This window comes from Triturus cristatus, chromosome 8 (assembly GCF_964204655.1).
Source record: "Triturus cristatus chromosome 8, aTriCri1.1, whole genome shotgun sequence".
NCBI lineage: Eukaryota > Metazoa > Chordata > Amphibia > Caudata > Salamandridae > Triturus > Triturus cristatus.
Window position 1 is genome coordinate 198,990,909 of NC_140591.1, and position 20,601 is coordinate 199,011,509.

The window sequence follows — 20,601 nt, forward strand, 5'->3', positions numbered from 1 at the left end:
AGCTCTATTTTGTGTGTAAGAACACTTGCCGCTCGAATCAAGAATGAGTCCAGGGTCGAACCTACCCCTCCTATGTTCCTTTCCCCCCAAGGCCCTTCTTTTCGACATACTTCCAGCAGAATGAAACAGTACCTGTCAGTTGCACTGAAGTCAGAGAAGGGCCCAGGCCCCTCCGGGCTCCAATGGGTGTGGACGGGCCGGCGCCCTTCTCTTATGACGCGTCCCCGCGCTGGGGTTGCTGGTAGTTGTGGTCCTCCCTGGACCAACTTGCGGGAGTCTTGCAGGGGAAAAGCAGCTGGAGCCCAACAGTGACCGCGGCTAATGGATGTGTCATTTTCTTGCAAGCTAACCTTAAAATCTTTTCCTTGTGACTTTGAAAATGAAGGGATTTGGGTGATCTTTTGCCTCAAAGCAACTTTATCAGAGTGCAAATGTTCTGATTTTAGCATGAAAATCCACATGGATAATACAGGCAAGTACACGAAGCAGTGATAGTAATTGCAAAAATTGGATCAAGTTTTTTTATTTTCAAACCCCCCTAATTTTACAAATGCACCCTCCAGTACCTCATTTCCTTGCTTTCCTCTGTGCATGTAGGGAGAGAATTGTATTCCATTGTCCGCAACTGTGCTTCAAAGATAAGTTAGGTTAATTAGGCAGGTTATGTCAATGTTTATCATGCTGACAGAGTAATTCACGGTCACTGGGAGTTTCCAACATGTGATTAAAATATCTTAAAAGTAAGCTACTAACTCATGGAGTTCTTGAAAGTGTTTCCATGACAACATCAGTTGCTGTTGCTGGCTGCATCCCTGTGAGTGCAGTACTTTAAATCCCTATTGTTTTACAATTTGTAAAACCTTTTTTATGTCCTTGAGCGGATTTCCAGGAATAATTTAGCGCTTGTAACCACAACTGCCAATCACAATGGGCCATTCACCTACAAGGTAACTTCCAGGTGGTTTTCTTCTGACATAGCAACAGATCCCCCTTTTCCCAAACAAACTATTAAAGCGTCATACAGAACGTAAATGGTGCTTGCATTATAAGCATACGGACAAGTTGGCACATTTTGTCACGTGAGCTGGCACAGAGCTGTCATCACAAGGAGACTAAAGCTCAATATACATAACACACTCAGCAACTTGTCCTGAAACTAGTGGTAAGTATAAATTCAAGCATTTACGTTTACACCCATCACTGTTGGGCTGATCTGATAGAGACTTCTAGTCACAGATTCCTTACCTTTGAATTTCGCAGGTGTCAGGCTGGATCTGGAAGATTTTTCGTGAGCAGTACCCCTGCGCGCCAGTAGGTGGCGTCATTCAGCTCTGCATGTGTCTGTGGCATTGTCCGCGCCAGAAGTGACATCCGCATAACCTATATAGGCACCACCCAGGCACGCTGATGTTAGTCATTAAGTGCCAGCCGGCGCTGCTCTGGAGAAGAGCTACCCCTCAGTCACTGTTTGACTGGATTTCTTTTCGGCATTTTGTTGAGCACTTTTGAGGTTTTGTCCTTCTGGTGTGTAGGATGTCATCAAAGAAAGCAGAATTCAAATCCTGAAGAACCTGCAATAGGCCGATGTTGGTGACAGACATGCACCTTGTCTGCCTGTGGGGTCTCGATGGCGACCATGACCCAAAGTCATGTTCCGACTGCTGGGCCATGAATCCCAAGGGGGGAACAACCTTTACAATGCAACTTTTACAACGCACTACACTTACAACGCATTTTTTACAACGCAACATCCACTACAACGCATTCCATTACATAGCATGACACTACAACGCATTTTTAGAAACTACCTTTACAACGCATTCCATTACATCGCATACTACCTTTACAACGCATACCATTACAACGCATAATATTACACTACACTATCCAACACTTACCCTACTGTTGCACCCCCTGGAGTTAGAATAGTAATTTTTACCCCTATTCTATCCAACACTTACCCTACTGTTGCACCCCCTGGAGTTAGAATAGTAATTTTTACCCCTATACTATCCAACACTTACCCTACTGTTGCACCCCCTGGAGTTAGAATAGTAATTTTTACCCCTATACTATCCAACACTTACCCTACTGTTGCACCCCCTGGAGTTAGAATAGTAATTTTTACCCCTATACTATCCAACACTTACCCTACTGTTGCACCCCCTGGAGTTAGAATAGTAATTTTTACCCCTATTCTATCTAATACTTACCTTAAATGCAATTTAATATTATGCGTTTTAATGGTATGCGTTGTAAAGGTAGTATGCGATGTAATGGAATGCGTTGTAAAGGTAGTTTTTAAAAATGCGTTGTAGTGTCATGCTATGTAATGGAATGCGTTGTAGTGGATGTTGCGTTGTAAAAAATGCGTTGTAAGTGCATGCGTTGTAAAAGTGTGCGTTGTAACGACATACATCCATCCCAAGGCCTTGCGGTAGTGGTCCTTCAAGCCTATTCTGGCCCAGCATGCTACGCTGTAATGTCCCAGGTCCCTGATGATGCGAAGGTCCCGGGAGCAGTCACGGAGGCCGAAGCTGTCATCCCACGGCAAGTCCTCAGGACATTCAGGTAAGTCCCATCACAAGAAAAAGAAAAAGTGGAAGTGGTATTCAACTTCTCCTCGTCCATCAGCCGATGAGATGACGGAGCGTCAACAATTGATGCCGGGCTCCACAGTACAGCCTGCTCCTGGTCTGACCACGCACATCCCTGACTTTCCAGGAGCTTGAGAGACCCCCTCCTAACTACAGCAGTTTTATGAAACCATGCACCTCATCTTTGGGTGACCCGACCTCTCTGGGTGGCTTTCGGGCCTTTGGGGTCAGAGGGGGCCCCATCTGGTTCTGTACTGGCTGCTCCTGCTCCATTGGGTCTCCATGGATCCATTGCTGGATCTGGACCGGCGTTGATCGCACCAACTCAACTTTCCCTGACACCGGTCCTGATGCCGACGCTCCTGGCCCTGCTGGTGCCCATTCCCATTCTGATCCCTGACTCTGATATGGAGCCACAGGGGCATCGTACAATGCCTCATCTCGCACCGACAGGAGACTTGCCTCTTAGATTGAAGCATGAGCCCTATTCCCTTAGATTAGGACTCGGGGAGGAACAGGAGGGGTTGCTGGACCCTGGGGACTACCAGCTATATTAGGAAGACCCCAGCATGGACTGGTGTGAGAAACTAGGTGAAACAAGTAGACTGGATACCTCTCCAGATAATGGTCTGCTTTTTCCCCCTATTGTGAATATGGAGGTTGGAGCCTCTTACACAATGGTGGTGCGAAGGATGGCTGAGGCCCTAGACCTTCAGTTGTCCTTGGTGGCCGTCAAGACTAACATCTTGACAGAGGTGCCACAACCGGGCGTCTCCGCATTCAAATTACTACTCCCATTCAGTGATGCCCTCACTGATGACCTTTTGGGGACTTGGTCCAAACTCAGCACAGGAGCTCCTGTGAATTGGCCGATTGCCTGCTGCCACCACCCCACTCCAGGGGACTCAAACTTCCTCACCCAACACCCTACACCACAGAGCTTTGTGGTCCAAGTGTCAACATTGAATGGCTCTTTCCCTACCACTCCCCTGGATAGGGAATCCAAGAGGCTGGACTCTTTGGGGAAGAAAATGTTTTCTTCCGCCAGCCTGGCATTGCAGTCTGTGAACACTGAATGCTTTTCAAGCCGTTATTCACACACTCTGTGGGACATGGATGCACAGGTGCTGTCACAGGTCCCGGAGGAGACCTGGGCCATACTGTCTCAGGCTGTTGCCGATGGGAGGAATGCAGCATATTTTACTATCCATTGTGAAGTTGACTTGACCGACTCACTGGGGTGAGCAGTTTTATCGGTGATGGCCTTGAGGAACCACACCTGGTTGAGGATGACTGGTTTTTCAGGGGAGGTCCAATCCACACTTGTGGACATGCCCTTTGATGGCCCCGTCTCTTCGGAGACAAAGTGGATACCGTGCTTGAGCACTTTAAGGACAGTAGGGCTACGGTCAAGTTCTTGGGCCTTTTTATGGTCCCCCGTCACCCCCAATCTGCCATTTATTCCTTTTGTGGGGCATCCAGCCATGCCAATTAACTCCCAGCCGCAGAGCCGTGCATGGCCCCCAACCTCTGAATGGAGGGCGTGGTACCCACAGACCTCTCATGGGTCAGGTAGGCAGCAGTCTTGTCAGTCCACCACCCCCAGCAGCTGAAGTCTCTAAACCCTCCTAATCTTCCCCTTTACCCCATGGATATCCAGTTGTCGGCAGGATTCACCATCACCTGCCCTGCTGGAAGCCCATAACATCGGACAGGTGGGTTTTGGAAATCATTCGAAGGGGCCATGCCTCCCCTTTGTGACTATGTCAAACTCCATGCCACTGTCTCACAACCAGCTGATGGAGGATCATCTGTACCTTCTCCATGAGGAATTCATGGCTTTCATGGCCAAGGGGCCATAGAGAGGGTTCAGTTGCTAGAAGTAGGCTGTGGTTGCTATTCCTGCTACTTTCTGGTTCCCAAAAAGAAGAAAAGCCTTGGTCCGCTTCTAAATCTACGTGCCTTCAACTTCTTCATCAAGAGGGAGAAATTTGAAAAGATTACGGTAGCTCAGGACTTGTCTTCCCTAGACCCAGGAGACTGGATAGTAGCATTGGACTTGCAGGACACCTATTCCACATTCCTGTCCTGCTTTCCCACCAGCACTATGTTTACAGTAGGCCACAAATACTTTCAGTTCACCGTGCACCCTGTTGGCCTTACCAGTGCCCCTTGGGTGTTCACCAAGGTGATGGCAGTGGTTGCAATTTATCTGCGGAGATCAGGGCTGCCAGTCTTCCCATATCTCGATGACGGGCTGGTGAAGGTGGGCTTGCCCCAGACTGTCATCTCCCACCTGCAGACTATGACAAACCTCCTGCATTCACTGGGGTTCACTATCAAAATGCCAAAGTCACACCAGTCTCCCTCTGACACTTCATTTCATTGGAGCTAATCTGGACACAGTGCAGTTTCAGGTTTATCCTCTGGAGTGGCAAGTCCAGGATTTTCAGGCTGTGATACCAATGTTTCAGCCTCTATCATGGATTTTGTTGAAGCAGACACTGAGGCTGATGGGACTCATGGCCTCCTGCTGGTAACTCATGCCTGATGGCTCTGCAGTGGGAGCTGAAGTTTCAATGGGCACAGCATCAGGGGAACTTTTCCGACATGGTCCAGATCTCAGAGGGAAATGCAAAAGATCTGAATTGGTTGCTCACGAACCGTGACTGGGGCAGAGTCAGACCCCTCTCCGTTCCCCAACCCGATTTCACAGTAGTGACAGATGTGTCAATCCTGGGATCGGATGGCCATCTGGGAGAGGTGGAGATCAGAGAACTCTGGTCACTGGCAAAATCCGGACTCCACATGAACCTGCTGGAACTCTGTGCAATCCAACTGGCATTGAAAGCCTTCTACTCTTCATCAAGGGAAGGCTACTGTAGGCATTCACGGACAACACCACCACTCTGCAGTTTATAAAATAATTAAACTAGACCTAAAATATGTTTCTAAACCCTGCATCTTTAGACCAAAGACTACAAAACTGAAAGAAGCAAAAGGAAGGATTCAGGTGCGGTGGCGTGGCTGGCGCTGCCTTCAGGCTATTCTATGCACCAAATCAACCGCCCTGTTAATCGTGGTGGCAGTATTGCTCTAATCCTGAAAGAGCCTTTCTCGGGTAGTTTCAGGAAGGAGGAGATCCCCGAGTGCAAAAGCGCCTCTTTTAAAATTAATCTTAATCACAATTTTACGGTCTCGGGCTGCTTATCTATCGGCCTTCAGGGCTTTCAAAAAATGGAGGGAAGCTTTGGCAAATAAAGTCCCCCTACTTGCAAGCGGAGCGGTGAATTTCACTATTTTGGGCGATTTTAACCTCCATCTTGAAGAGAGTGACAAGCCAGAGATTGCCTGTTTTCTCGCTGATTTGGAAGCTTGTCAACTGGTACAGTGTGTGATGGATAGTACTCACATTGCTGGGCATTTGTTGGATCCCATTTTTTCTAATTTGGGTACTTTAATGGTGTCACCCTCCGTTCCTCTGACCTGGACAGATCATTATTTGATTCCTTTCTCCCTCTGGCTGCCCGGGAAATTGGTGCCATCTCGTCCACGGTCTAGGATGAAACGCCCCTGGTATAAATGGGACACCAACCAATTCTCTGACATATTGTTAAAGTCCAAGCCACAGCTGCCTTCTAATATAGTGGCTTCGGACGCGCTTTTTCAGGATTGGTTGCGACAAGCCCTAGGTATTTGTATCCCTGAAAAATGTTCCCTAAAAAAAAAAACTGGGTCCCTCTAACCCATGGTTTAACGAATCTCTTGTGGAGGCAAAGAAGGTTTGCAAGCAACTGGAACGATCTTGGAGACGGGCATACGATATAGAAGCTAAAATCAAATATCGGAAGTCCATTAAATCTTATCATAGGCTGATTCGAAAAGCCAGAGCGGAATATATTGCCGCAAAAATTCGGGAAAGTAATAATCCGCCTAAAATGATTTTCTCTCTTCTAAAAAATATGCTTCACTCTAATGAAAAGGTTGATTCCCCTATTTCCTCTAATATACAATGTGAGGAATTGGCGATTTCCTTTGTGCGCAAAGTAGAGACTATTTATAATAATCTTCCAATGGCCTGTGCTTCCTCAGCTCCCTTTAATATCAACCGAATAGATATGCTTGAAGATAGGTTAAACCCCTCTAATCTTACATTATGTTCTTTCTCGCCACTCTCGCACTCTGAATTTGAATCTGTATGTTTAAAAATTAAATCAGGATCTCCGGCGGACCCTCTTAGACCAGATCAGCTCCGGCAAGTTCTTGAATCGATTTCCCCTGTGATCAGGGAACTGGTTAATCTATCATTGTCCGCCGCAGTATTGCCGGCTACTTGGAAGCATGCAAAAGTGATACCCCTTTTAAAGAAGCCATCCCTGGACCCGTCGGACCTGAGCAACTTCCGTTCTATTTCCCAGCTTCCTTTCTTAGCTAAGGTTGCAGAGTTATATGTTAATTCAGTCCTGACTGAATTTGTAGAGTGTAACCAAACGCTCGACCCCTCACAAAATGGCTTTCGTACCCGTCACAGCACCGAATCGGCGCTGTTGGCGGTAACGGAGGACATTCGGTGTAACTTAGACGTTGGGGATTCCGCAGCCTTGATTCTCTTAGATTTAAGTGCTGCGTTTGATACCGTTTCGCACGATATTCTTTTAGGTAGACTATATGATATAGGGGTCCGGGGGTTGGCCGTGGCTTGGTTTCAATCGTTCCTGAAAGATAGAACCTTTCAAGTGGTTGTGACACCATTTCATTCTCAGACTCATATGATTAAACATGGGGTCCCGCAGGGCTCTATATTGAGCCCTGCGCTTTTTAACATTTATGTTCAACCCCTAGCTCTGCTAGCAAAAAGTAGAGGGTTGTCTTTGGTTTCTTATGCCGATGACACCCAGCTAGTTATTGCCTTTTCAAAAAAATGCTGTGTTAATCTTCTGAAATTCAAAGAGGACTTGCTAGCCATCTCTGACTGGATGACAGCTAACTGTTTACAACTAGATGCTGCGAAGTCAGAAATTCTCGTGTTGGGGAAAGATAGGGCCCTCTGGTCTGAACAGTGGTGGCCTGACAGATTAAAACCTGCACCACTGCCAAAAAAGGCAGTAAAAAAGTTAGGGTTCTGGATTGACAGTGAGCTGTCATTTGATGTTCAATCCAAGGCCTTAGCAGGATCCTGTTTTGGACTCCTCAGAGGGCTGAGACCTTTACTTGGCTATTTTGCACCTAAGATTCCCCAAACTATTCTTCAGGCCACAATCTTATTGAGGCTGGACTACTGTAATTCGCTATATTTAGGCGCCAACAAATCCTGCATTGTTCGCCTCCAAAAAAGCCAGAATGCAGCAGCTCGTGCCTTGCTAGCACTTCCCAAATCATGTTCGGTTGCGAACCTCCTCCCCAAGCTCCACTGGCTACTGATAGAGAAAAGAATTCATTTTAAGTCTCTGTGTGTGGCCCATAAAATCCTGTCAGGAGAAGGACCCCCTATTCTAGTAGATCTGCTGGCTTATTACATGCCGAATCGCCCCTTGCGCTCGGCTAGCTCTGGTCTGGTTTGTATTCCCCGTTTTCAGAGAACTAGAGCTGGCGGTCGCTCTTTCAGGGTTAAGGCAGCGCACCTTTGGAACTCCATTCCTACCTCAATTAGAGGACTTCAGAACCATTTGGCGTTCCGAAAGGCATTAAAGACCTGGCTTTTCCCAGCGTAGGTCTGAGTGGTTCTCTAGCTTGTGCTTAGGTAGCGCTGGGACGCCCCGTCACTGGGGCAGCTATGCGCTTTATAAATCCGAATAATAATAATAATAATAATAATAATATCTTAGTGGCATCCCTAAACAACAAAACTCAAGCAGAATAATGTTTGCCCAGTCTTTCTTGCTGCTAGCTTATATAGCAATGTTACATTGCATTGGCCCCTCCAGGAAGAAAAAATGACTTTGACTTGTCTTTTCCTTTCTTTGAACGTCATTTAGTTTGGGGTTGAAAAGGTGTTTTTTTCAGTGTTTATATGTTTATACTGGTGAGAGCTATTTCTCTTTTGGTGGGGTTTTATCAGTTATTATAAGTTTAAACCTAAAACCAGACAGCTTAATTATGCCTCAGCGGAACCCTAATCTGGTTACAACTTTTTTGATGTGTGCTCCCTTCATGCCTCTCCATGATTGTCCCATTAGGCTTCAGACAGTCAAAGTAGCATTCCTCCACATCACCCCCGACTTTCCTGACATTTAAGGCACAAAATGTGGTAGGAGGATTAGGGAAAACTACATTTCTTTGTCCGGCTTTCCTCTCTGAGTCCAGCCTGTTGCCTAATACCACTACCACTGCATTTTGGTTGTAGTTGTTGCTCATATGGTAATACATTTCTCTGCATTTTGATTAGATGGAAATCTTTACTGTCATCATAATTGCTCGTGTGATATCATTATGTCACATTTTGATATAATGCATCTCCTGAGGCATATTTGTTCTGTAGACACTTGTCTGATGTATTACACCTTATAATGAGTCCTGGGCCCATTTTCCAGATAGAGTGCACCTCTCATGTTTGCGGCACATGCACCTTAAAGTAGATGCGCCGGGTGCACACATAGAAAGTGCGTCCTATTAGAAAGAATGCACTGCCCTCGGGGGCAGCCGCGGGCACACGCTGCCTCAGGGCAGGGCATTAAAGAGAAACACGGAGCAGTGATTGCGCCCGCCTGCAAGAGAATGTCTGGGGGTAGAGGGGTCAATGGGATTCCCTTACATCCCTTTAGAGGGCTGTATTTTGAAGGCCCACTGAAAGTGCACTACCTTTTTGTGTAGCACCTTCAATGTGCCTTCTAAAGGCATGTTTGCCTCTGCGCCCGTGTCAGGAATACAGCGTGGGCACAAAGACAAAGAGATTACCTCATTTGCATGGGCCACGCAAATGAGGGAATGCTATATGTGCACCAGCGCTATCTGTATTACAAAAGGAGCCTCACAAGAATTTAGGCCCCTTTGTGTAATATTTAAGTGCCCTTGGGGCATGCAAAGTGTGCACAATTATCCATTGTGCCTCTGGGGCACTTGTGTAATAAGGCCCCTGGATAAGAGTTTTGCTTCATAAGCGAGAAGTTCCTTGTAGAAAAACAGTTTACTGAACAACTATTGAGGCATTATGTTGTGAAAATTTAACTACTTTCAAGCTGGTACTACTATCCTTCACTAAAGAGTGACAAATGAATAAAATACAATACCTATCAGGGCCCGTATTGCAGATTGGGCGTACGTTCCATGTTTCCGCCAAGGCACACCTTAATGCAAATTCCCCCATGCAAATGAGGGAACGCCCTCTAGTGATAGCGCCGGTGGTATATGCACGCCAACACTATCTGTATTATGTAAGGGGCTGCATAAGCATTTGCTGCCCTTCCTGTAATACCAATGTGCCCTGGGAGCATTCAAAGCAGGCGCAAACACTGGCTGTGCCCCTGGGGCACTTTGGTAATACAGCCCCAGGAGTTTCACTGAATGGGGAGTTAATATGTAAACATACGTTTAAAAAAAAGTAAATACACCTTATATATGTAATGTTTGTGTGACTGTTAATGCATGACAGATTATTAAACATGACTTCAAACAGGTATTTTTCTGATTTACCTCACTTTAATTGAGCGAGGGTGCCCATGTGTGGTCATTAAATAAAAGTTGTTTCAACTAAAAATGTTAATTCATCAATTAAATTGAATTATAATGGTGGAGGCACATGCTAACTTGCATGAACTATTTCTATGAATTCAGTGGAGTAAGAGGAGCTGCACAGTGATGTAGACACAAGGGGGAAGATTTACAAGCCCCATGCGTCATTTTTGCACCGCCATTGCGTGACTCTTTGTGACGCCTCGGCAGCTTAAAAATGCGCCCCATTTACAACGGGACGCATCTAGGCAGATACGTCAAGTTGTAAAGCCGTGTGTCAGATATATGTATGCAGGGTGGGCGTTCCCACTTAAAAAAGCCTTGTAGAAGTGACTCAGTGAAATCTGCAAGATTTCACTGCGCCACTTCTAGGACGTCACTGTGTTAAAACCTTACACCTGCTTGGAGCAGGCATAAGGAGTGATGCAGCATAATGAGGATAGGCCTTCCAATGCATTACTGGAGTTGCGTTGTGCTTGCAACATGACTCCAGCAATGCGTGACTTTTTGGGTTAACACATGCGTCAGAATTTCTGACGCATCTGTCAATCATTGTGCCATGGTGCACCGTATTGTAAATACGGCACATCCATGGTGGTGCACGGGTTTCTCAGGTTCGTGCACTGAAAGTGGCGCATCCCTACAGATGCATCACTTTCTTGTAACTGTGCCCTTACGTTCCGGAGTAACAAGGAGAAACAAATGCTCTATAAACCTCAAATAAATACAAATAAATTAAGCACCCCAGATGGCACTTTGCCCATTTTCATAAACAATAAAAGTTGTTTAATTATTTTACCTAGTGCGGTGAGAAGCAAAGACCATGGGCCTGTATTAGAAAAGTGGTGTTGTAAAATCCTCTACTTTTTATATGGTGTAGAGGAGAAAATTCCACCATTAAATCCTCCTCTTGACTTATCCCTTACTCCACAGATGCGATAATTGATTTGACTATAACTTTGACTTAGCATTACTGGTGAGGGTTTGTGGTGTGTTGAATTGAGACTGGTCAATGTCTGGGGGAAAATTGATCCATTCAGATGTGCCTGGAGACAAGTATCTTACTGACTACTATCCTCAGGGAGGAATTCCCTTCAATAATCCCTCTGTGTTGGAGAGTAGTGCTTGCTGGCAAGGCCTGTTGCTTTGCCTTGGCAGACTCTACCCTACAATTGTTTTTGTTTTAAGCTACATTATTTTACAGTCTGTCGATAAAATGGAGAGATGATTGTTTACAATTGGGTGTGATTGGTGTCCTACAATGAATCTTTACAACTTATACATGTTTAAATATGTTTTTATTTTTATTTTATTCCAGAAATAAAGAACTGCCTCGTGGAACCATGAAATGCAAGATAAAGGAACTTAATAGCTCAGACTTCAGTGTTTTCCTTTCTAATCTGCTGAAAGAAGTTATGGATGGTGCAAAGAATTCTACAAAACCCAACTCCGCCAAGCACCATGACAAACTGGAAGTGGTGTATGTCCTGCTGGTGTTGTGCTTCTTTGGCTTTTTCACTTTTGGAATCATGATGCTCAACATCCGTTCAAAAAAGCGTGAGCATTCCAGCGATCCCTTCCACACATACGTCGAAAAGGGCTGGGAGAAGGGGGAGAAGCTGGTTTTTGAAGCTAGAACTCTGGCGACTAGTAACTCCTGTCTGCTAATTCACAATGAGTCTGCGGTGGAAAAGCCAAGCAATGCGATCCCTGTGATAAAGTCCACCTAAGACTTCGATTGCTCAAAACATATTACAGGTCCACATAGTTGCTAGGGTGCTTAGGGACAGCCCATCAAATGACCAGGTTCAGTTTTCCAGGATTTAAATGCAATCACCTCTGACTGTAGACTTTGGTCCCAAGTTACTACAACAATCACCATACCAGGCATGTCAATTAGCAGGCGCCAGGGAATACAGCTGCTACCCTTTGGCTTGCCATTTGGGATCCCCAGCATTGCCTTTGCTACCTTTAGTTGAATTGGGCAAGACGGCTGAAACAGAAACATAAAGTTAACAGGGTGTTGAGAGGCACATGTACCTTTAAGTTCTGTAATTTGCGCTACTTGTTCTTCTCCCAGGTCCTAGGCTGCAAACAGGAGAGTCTTGAGGAGCTTTGGTAAAAGGCTTAACACTTAGATCTCATCTTGAATCTCAGTTTATGTGATATAACTTTCTCGACCCTTTGAAGTTTTGTGAATTGACAACTATACCCCATACCCACATGTACCCAAAGTGACAGCAATGAGCCTGAAGGAACTTGTTTATCATCAAAACACAAATCATTTTCAGGAATAGATGCATTTTTAAAAGCTAATGATGAGCTGTTTTGCCGGTCATGCCAGCACCCCAAAGCCACAGGTTACTGATCAACCTGGGCCCTTCTTTCTTTTTGAATACTATGATCATCTACGAAGAAATCTGAGAGCCTATATATCCCAGCTTTCCTATTCACAGCCTGAAGCCATATAGCTGTTTTTACTGGTGCCCACTCCCCTCCCGTCACTTTGGTCCTGATGAAGACCCCACTCACAATGCGCAAAATTGGCTGTTCCTTCTAAGGGTCGAAACGTCGACACTTCTTTATAATTTTGTCAGACATATATGACAGAGAATGTATATCTGCAATTATGTTATGATTTGACATTTAATGCATCTGACAGGAAACTGTCAGGATAGTTCGCTATTAATTTACTGATGTGTATAAATGCTCACTACTGGCCTTCCTCACAATTCTTCCCATGCACTTATCACCTCATCCCTCTGTGCAATTGTTTTTCTGAAAATATTCATTTAGGATTTGTTGTGTACTTTATAAATTGATTAACTTCAATAATGTGATGAAATAAAATCACATCCATTTTTGGAAAGACTGTATGGTGGTGCTTAACTTTGTTTAGATACAACTGATTAATTCTTGCATTGATTTATCTGTTTTAATTGTTCTCCGCTGGGACATTTTCTCGTTGTACCACTATTCACCCAGGCCCAGTGGCTATTGGTTTGCCCCATTGCTACATAACACTTATTTTCTTCATCAGACAGTGCTTAAATTGAGCTGGTGGTTTCCAATCCTCGGCACCGGCTCTTAATTGTCATCACCACACTTATGACACTCTGATACATGGTGGCGCTGCTCATCTAATTTAGAGATGAGCAGAACAACGGTTGTTTATGTATACAATATACATTTTAAAAGACCTGGAACAATCTAATCTGTTGCACTTGCAGGCGAGATAGATGGTTAGTAGTTGTTTTGGTACCGTCATTGGCAACGATGACAGGGCATTGGGTTGTGCAAGCTGCAGTTGCCTCCTGGTTAGGGCCCTGGCACTTACTATATTAAGCACTGTCATCAGATATTTACTGAGAGCAAGATAGGGACAAAACACAAAGGGGAAAGAAGGAGAAAGAGAAATATAGAAAAATCGTCACAGAGAAGAAAGTAGGGACCCTTCAAGAGTGAGATAAAGGGTCAGGGAGTGTCTGGAAGTGGAATAAAGAGGCAGTGGGTGGATTCAAGACCACACAACCACCTCCTAGGAACATTCATGGTTCCTTTAGCTTGGTATGGTCATTCACGAGAAACCTTTGACCTGCAAGTTAATCCAGGAGCACATTGGAATCAAGGAATGCACAGGGACAGGGCCTGCAAGGTCTGAGGGACCCGGAACATTGAATGTTTTTCCCTTTTACTTTCCAATCATCAGTTAAGGGGAGGAACTCTTTTGCTTGCACTGGGATCAAAGGGACACTTGCTACACCATAAAGTCTACCCCATCCCTGGGACAGGGTAATCTAATTAACCCTGTTTGGCACAGCTCATTAATTAATCTGATCAGCACAGTCACCCTCTCAAACCAGGTGCTCCTAAACTTGTATTTAAAAAAACACCATAATAATGAAATGAAGTTTCCAAGACTCCTGAATGAAGTGTATTAAAATAATTTTCTTTAATTCATTCCAATATTCAATTTACAAAGATAGCCCACACTTGTTTCATGACTACCTTTTCGCTTCATCAGGGCTAATTACAATTCATATATATTCTTTACCTGAATCAGGTGTTCTGAATCGTGCTTGGTGACAAACTCACAGCACCCAAACGTCAAATAAAATGAATATTGTTGAGGAGTCTTGAAGCCCTCAGTTTGTGGTTAGGGTAATCTAGCTGCCTTGGAATGAAACAATGCTGCGGATGAACACTATTTGCAGTCAAATCTTTGCCTGGCCCAAGCGATGCACAAAGAGATTAAAGGTGGTGTAAGGATTGTGGTTTATCCATTATCTCCATAGATATTTAGATTTTTCTCCCATTCAGCTTACTTTTGTTTCACATTATTTTTCTTATCCAACCCCTCCAGCGAGTCCCTGCCCTATTTATCCTTGCCCTCTTTGTTTTATATCATTTCGTAATATGGCTTGTATTTCACAATTCTATTCTTTAATTCCCGTATCCACTGAATCTGGTTTTAAACTTGTATTGTTGTGTTTTACCTCCTTATGCTGTGATGTTTGTACTACACAGTACCCAAAATGCCAGTTGCTGGTGTAAACTTGTCTTCGCCTGTCTTTATTGCTGTATCATTCCAAACCAGCCTGTCCTATAGGTTTTCAGATCTACTATGCTACTCTCCTGGTTCTGTCCATGGGTTTCAGCCATGTGAGCCTGAATGCTATTTTCAGAGACATTTCACCAGTGAATTGGTGCATCATGTGACAGATCGTCATACATGGTAGCCTCAGCCCCCCTGCTAGTGGCTCTGGAAGTAATTTGGACTCTTCTGTTTTGGGCACCCTAAAAGGATCTATTTATTTTTATATATGTCATTGGGTATTTTGTGAGATGCTGATAATGGTAACACCCCAAACAGATAGTTAATTCTGTGTAATAACTTAATTTTGCTCCTTTCCACGAGCCGCTGGGAGAGCGTAATTTTGATCTCAATGCGAGATAAAATCGGAGTGCATCATACTCACCTATAGTCGGCACTCGAATGTTACATGTGACTAATGTTACTAAAGAAAGGGTATTGTATATTTAGAATATTCCACGTAGAGGGAAACATGAATAAACTATGTGCATAAAACGTGACTGATGTAAAGTATTGTAAGGGACATTTTAGTGTTTATGAGAAAATAAAATGTTAGCATGTGATATTGTGATGCTAATTAGTGTATGTGGGTAGGTTGAAGTTTAATCATTTGAATCAGAAATTAGATTGTATTATCAATAACATTTTAGAAATTATATTATGGTGAATCATCTACATTTATTAACCACGGAGACTATATGTTGCCAGATACCTAGTAAATGTGCATGTACATGTAACTTAGTGCACTTGTTCTGTTGGCAATATTTTAGGCCTAATGTGTGTTCATGTTACTACATGTGTGATTTATTCTAGCCTAACCTTGTGCTCCAGTGCAAGTATACGATGCACTTAGAATTTGATTTGTGCTTAACCTTCAATGTGGAATGTTTTCATTGCATTTGGTCTCCACTCTAGGTGTGGATAAAGCCTTATTAGTTAGCATAGAAGAGTTTTTGTTTTGTTAGGTCCTGAGGTGAGAAAGGACAAAGTAGCACAAAAGAAATTTGGTAACGAGCATGAGGATGAGTTACCATGGAGGAGGAGAAGAATGGCCAAGGACGAAAATAATTGCTTATCTGTATGAAAAGGGAGATGGAAGAATCCAGCCTGGCCAAAGCAATGGAAAAGTATTCAAGGGAATAGCACATGGGCCATGTTCCTCTTGGATGCAGTTGATATTGTATGTTGTGACTTAGTGAGGAGAGACACCTTTTGAGACTTCATAAGGTGCATTGCTTGTGTGTATTCATGCTATTTGACCTATGTTTGGAGTACTTCTGCTGAAGACTTCAACTTTTGACACCTTTCTTTCTTTTCCTGCTATTGGTTCGAACCCGACAATCAGTTAATAGAGTTGGGGATCCTTGCTAGGATAGTGTAGAGAAGGATATGATTAATGCTACCTGTTGAAACTCAATGAATACAACTTGATTCAACTTTTTTTTTTCTGATTGTTTTTTTGATAATAATTGAACTCATCATACTTTTCCTTGTGTATCGCACACATCACTTCTGGGGATTTGGACACGTTTTACAAATTTTGTATTTTCATATGCTTATGCGAAAAGTGGTTTATGTGAGTTTATTTTTTAATTTATAATAAACAATACTAAACCTTTTTGCAGTTGTGGACTGTATTATTGTGTGACTTAATGTGTTACACTGTGAAACTTTGAAATTGAAAATTGTTCTCCCTTTTGCCTCTCATGCAGTCAAAGAACCATGGGTAGCAGTAACTAAATGGCCTCTGATGTTCTCAGTTGGGATTATAGTGGTGCACCGCATAGCAACGTTGTGGCATGTCCGATCGTGCAAATTACAGAAGAGGGCCATAATCCCCAAGCCTGGGTTCAGTTTAGCTCACATGGAAACACTTGAAGCAAGCTCTTTGTGTGGTAGTAGCCAAGGGAGGACCAACTTTGATTATGCTCTATTTACTTTTATAGCCAATCTTTCAAAGGTCCTTCTATAAAACGTATTCCATTGATGAATTCAGAGTCTCCAGTGTAATCATCACATCATTAGCAAAGACCAACTGCCGATTATCATCTGTCCACATTTTAGACATTCCTCAGAATATCTATTTTAGGACTACTATTACTACCCTCTGTTTTTCATCGATCCCACTGCCTCTATTTTCATGTTCTTCTCATACTGGCTTTTTTTCTTCCCACTCCACCCATTCAGTCCTTCTTCAGTTTCATGCTTCCTCTTTTGCCGGTTCCATATTTATTCTGTCATTTCCCTCCTAGTTCCTAGCTCATATCTCCTAATATGGATATGGAGTCAACATTCCAATTATTAATCAAAAGGTCAATTTTGCTCCATAAGTCTTTTCTCATTGGGTAGTAATTTGCTCAGTTTCCCAAATCTTTCTCCTTCGGGCAGCTTGTTTCAGTTCTGTATTATTGTCATTTTGTTTAAACTAATATTATAGCTGCACATACTTTTTGCTTTTTTGTATTTTCCCATGGTCTTTATGTTGCTGTGATGCAGTCAGTGTTCTAATTGTATTATTGTTTATATTCTGGACCTCTCAGAATCTATGAGTTATATTTAATAAAGTGAGCATAAGTGCTTGCATGCCGCAAAATGATTTTGCACGAAACTTGTGCACTTTAATGCTGCATTGTAAATCGCCTCCAAGTTTTGCGTCATGTTGTGCCACATGAGTGTCCACCCAAAGCTTCATAAAATATACACCTTACTGAGGTAGTCTGGTGAATATACAGCAGAAACTAGGGCTTTCAATGTAAAGGTATTTATTCAGAATCCACACTACAGCTGTCTTACGGAGATCAGCTACCCAGTAAACAGCCACTGTCAACAATGAAATTCCCTAAAATGGCATCAAGAAAGAATCTTCAACATCGTGACTAAGTGATAGTGTGTCACTATAAATCTTCTCACCCTTCAAACTCAAACAAAAATAATTTTCAAGGAATCATTTTTTTGTAGTGAAGGGAAAAAAAATACCACACAGTAAAGTGTAACACAGAAAGATATAATAGCAAAAACATATTGATTTAGAAAACTTTAATAAATGCAGGGACTTATTTATGAGAGGCTTATGCCGCTGGAGGATCACTTTTTTTGACTCTCCAGTGGTGCAAACATCTCAATCATATCCATGAGGCGACTGGAAAGCCACTCTGCATGGTGTTGCATGGTCGCATAGATATGGACTAAGACAGACCAGTGCAACTTGCGGCCTTGCCTTTTTCTGCGTCAAGGAGGCGTTCCATGGGTGTTGTGGTAGGTTTTCCCGTGCACCACCCATGGATTTTGATGCTGCCTCAGATTTACTAATCACGTGAAACTAGGGCAGTTCCAAATCCGTATGCCTCCACGAGCATAAGTAACGAGGAAAAAGGACAACGTCTCTCTGTATTGTTTTTGTGCAGGACGATCCCCCTTCCTGCAAAAAAACGATACTGCCTGCAATGGTGGCACCCTTGCACAATGGTGCAAATGTGCCTATGGTTGCACTAGGCAGCAAATTTTGCACCAGCACAAGGAGAAAGGACAGGAATGCACCATATTTCATAAATATGATGCATTCCTGCACTTTCACATTGGTGTAGGGCAGCACAGCAAGATGACTTGTGGTGCTGCCATATGCCAATTCCTCATAAATGAGGCCCGTAGTGTTCAAACTTCTTAGGGTGAAATTTCACACGTACTCCGAGCGTCTTCAGTTCATTGTTCTTATGAATTCTTTCATAAATTGCATTCCTCACTGTTCTCAACTTGCACCTCCCGCTGTGCCTGAACACACAAAGCTGGTTCATTTAGAAGATACATTTCCTTAGAGATTAGACCATTAGCAACTACATGAACTCTGCTTGACTCCAACCAATCACAACCCCTCCCTCCATCCATACAACTGTCAACAACTTTTGCAAATTTTTTTAGTTCAAACAATGGGATTTATTTGGCATTTGAAATCAAAACAATCAACAGTAAGTGCAAGCAAATCAGTACAAAGATATGTAAAATATGAAAGATCTTAATAAACTCTAGAAAATAGTTATAGAAAGAAAAAGAAAAAGAAAGAGAAGGAACGAAAGAAAAGCAGTATAACTGTAGCTCATCAAATAGATGGTACAAAAATGTAAAACTATTGCTAAAACATACGCATCAAAGTGAGACAATAAACAGTAAAATATATCAATTACCCATATTGGTATTGTAAGGAGTCATGGAGGTTTAGGTACCTCTTCATTTTGAGGATTATGTCTTGTTGCAGAAGAATCCAGGAAATTTGTCACAGGTAACCAAAGAAGCTCTCTTTTGATAGCAAGAGCAATTGGATTGGCATATACTCTATCAAGTCTATTATTATAGCAAATACAACACCACCAAGCTTTAAAATGGCATGCTTTGGTATTCTGCTGAAAAGCAACAGGAATAAGTAAATCAAGCATATGGATAGTTTCTGAATGAGAGGACCAGTCCTCTGAAATACTCCCCAGCAAAATATTGGTGTTGGTAAAGGGTACATGAGTGTGAAAAATAAAATGTATCTGTCTCCAGACTTGCTGTCGTGTTCACGGCGCTTGCCGGTGCTCCCGCTAACACACACACAGAAACGATCGGGAGACTCACTTCAAGGTGGAGGTTGAGTCCCGGTCTAGTCTTTCACCAAAGACGAAAGGTCAGGAAAAACACTTCCGGGGGAAACGCATAAACATCGCGTTTTCCCGCTGGTTCAATGCTTCGAATTCTTGGAAGTTCCCCGAGTCGCGAGGATTGTCCCGGAGCCAAGTAGCGTCGAACACGAGCGGGCCCTCTTCCTGCTGTAGAGACGCTGGAGGGCTTTTCATCCCTATGCTGGAAACGAGTCGAGGTATCATTCCTACACCGAACCTTGAGCCTTGTAACGCAGGAGCGTTGCGGGGTTTGTCTTTTTGTTTGCACCGCGCTGGAGCGCTTTATAGTTATTTTGTTAGCACCGCGCTGGAAGCGCTTTATAGTTGTTTTGTTAGCACCGCGCTGGAAGCGCTTTCTAGTTATTTTGCTTGCACCGCGCAGGAGCGCTGAGGGGTTCTCTTGATTCATACAGCACTTGCTTTCCTTGCGCTGGAGTGCGATTCCAGGAGTGTTTTACTTTGGGGTTATTGGTAAGTGATGCAGTGCCCCATCGCGCATGCGCGCTGAAGTGGGACAGAGTACCACAGTGTTGAAGCAGCGTACATCAGGACGTGTGCCTTCCAGAGGTGCCTCTGTTGTTGCCAAGCAGTTTGTTCTACTATACGCGCAGGAGCGCTTCCCCTTGGTTTACTGAGGAGCTTGCAGTGCAGCACCTCGCTTAGACGCTACTTCAACTGGGCTGCAAGTGAACTGAAACCCGTGGTCTGCAGAGCACTGTTGACTTCAAGATACCCAACACACCACCTCCTACCTTCTTTCTGGCTCCCTTCCCTGCGTCCATCTCATCCCTGCTGGGTTCTACTGTCCACGAGGGTCAGGTGGGTACAGGGGCGGGCGCTCTTGTCGTCTCTGCGGAATCGCTCCACAAGCAGAGGTAAGCCTTGTGGGGTACCTGACACTTGCAACCAAAATTAATGAGTAGAACGACAGTCGAATAACATATGTTTGAGGTCAGATGAAGTGTTATTGCCGGACCAGCAGAAGGGAGGGATTGTATACTTAAATTAATTTAAAGTGATCAGAGTGATCAAATGACTGCTTTAGAGGATTTCCGTATTTTAGTCCCAATTTTCTTCCAAATTGAAAAAG

The 20,601-nt window shown here is 43.7% G+C and overlaps 1 protein-coding gene across 5 annotated transcripts in view; it reads left to right on the forward strand.

The window, feature by feature from the left end:
• LOC146801829 (potassium voltage-gated channel subfamily E member 1-like) overlaps positions 1–16,472 on the forward strand; it is a 266,708-nt gene extending 250,236 nt beyond the window's left edge. For all 5 annotated transcript variants that reach the window (XM_085621338.1, XM_085621339.1, XM_085621341.1 and 2 more), the window contains one exon: positions 11,584–16,472. In XM_085621338.1, the coding sequence (XP_085477464.1) occupies positions 11,609–11,995 (387 nt within the window). In that variant the 5' untranslated portion in view covers positions 11,584–11,608 and the 3' untranslated portion in view covers positions 11,996–16,472. The remainder of the gene's footprint in view (positions 1–11,583) is intronic.
• The last annotated feature ends 4,129 nt before the right edge of the window (positions 16,473–20,601 follow it).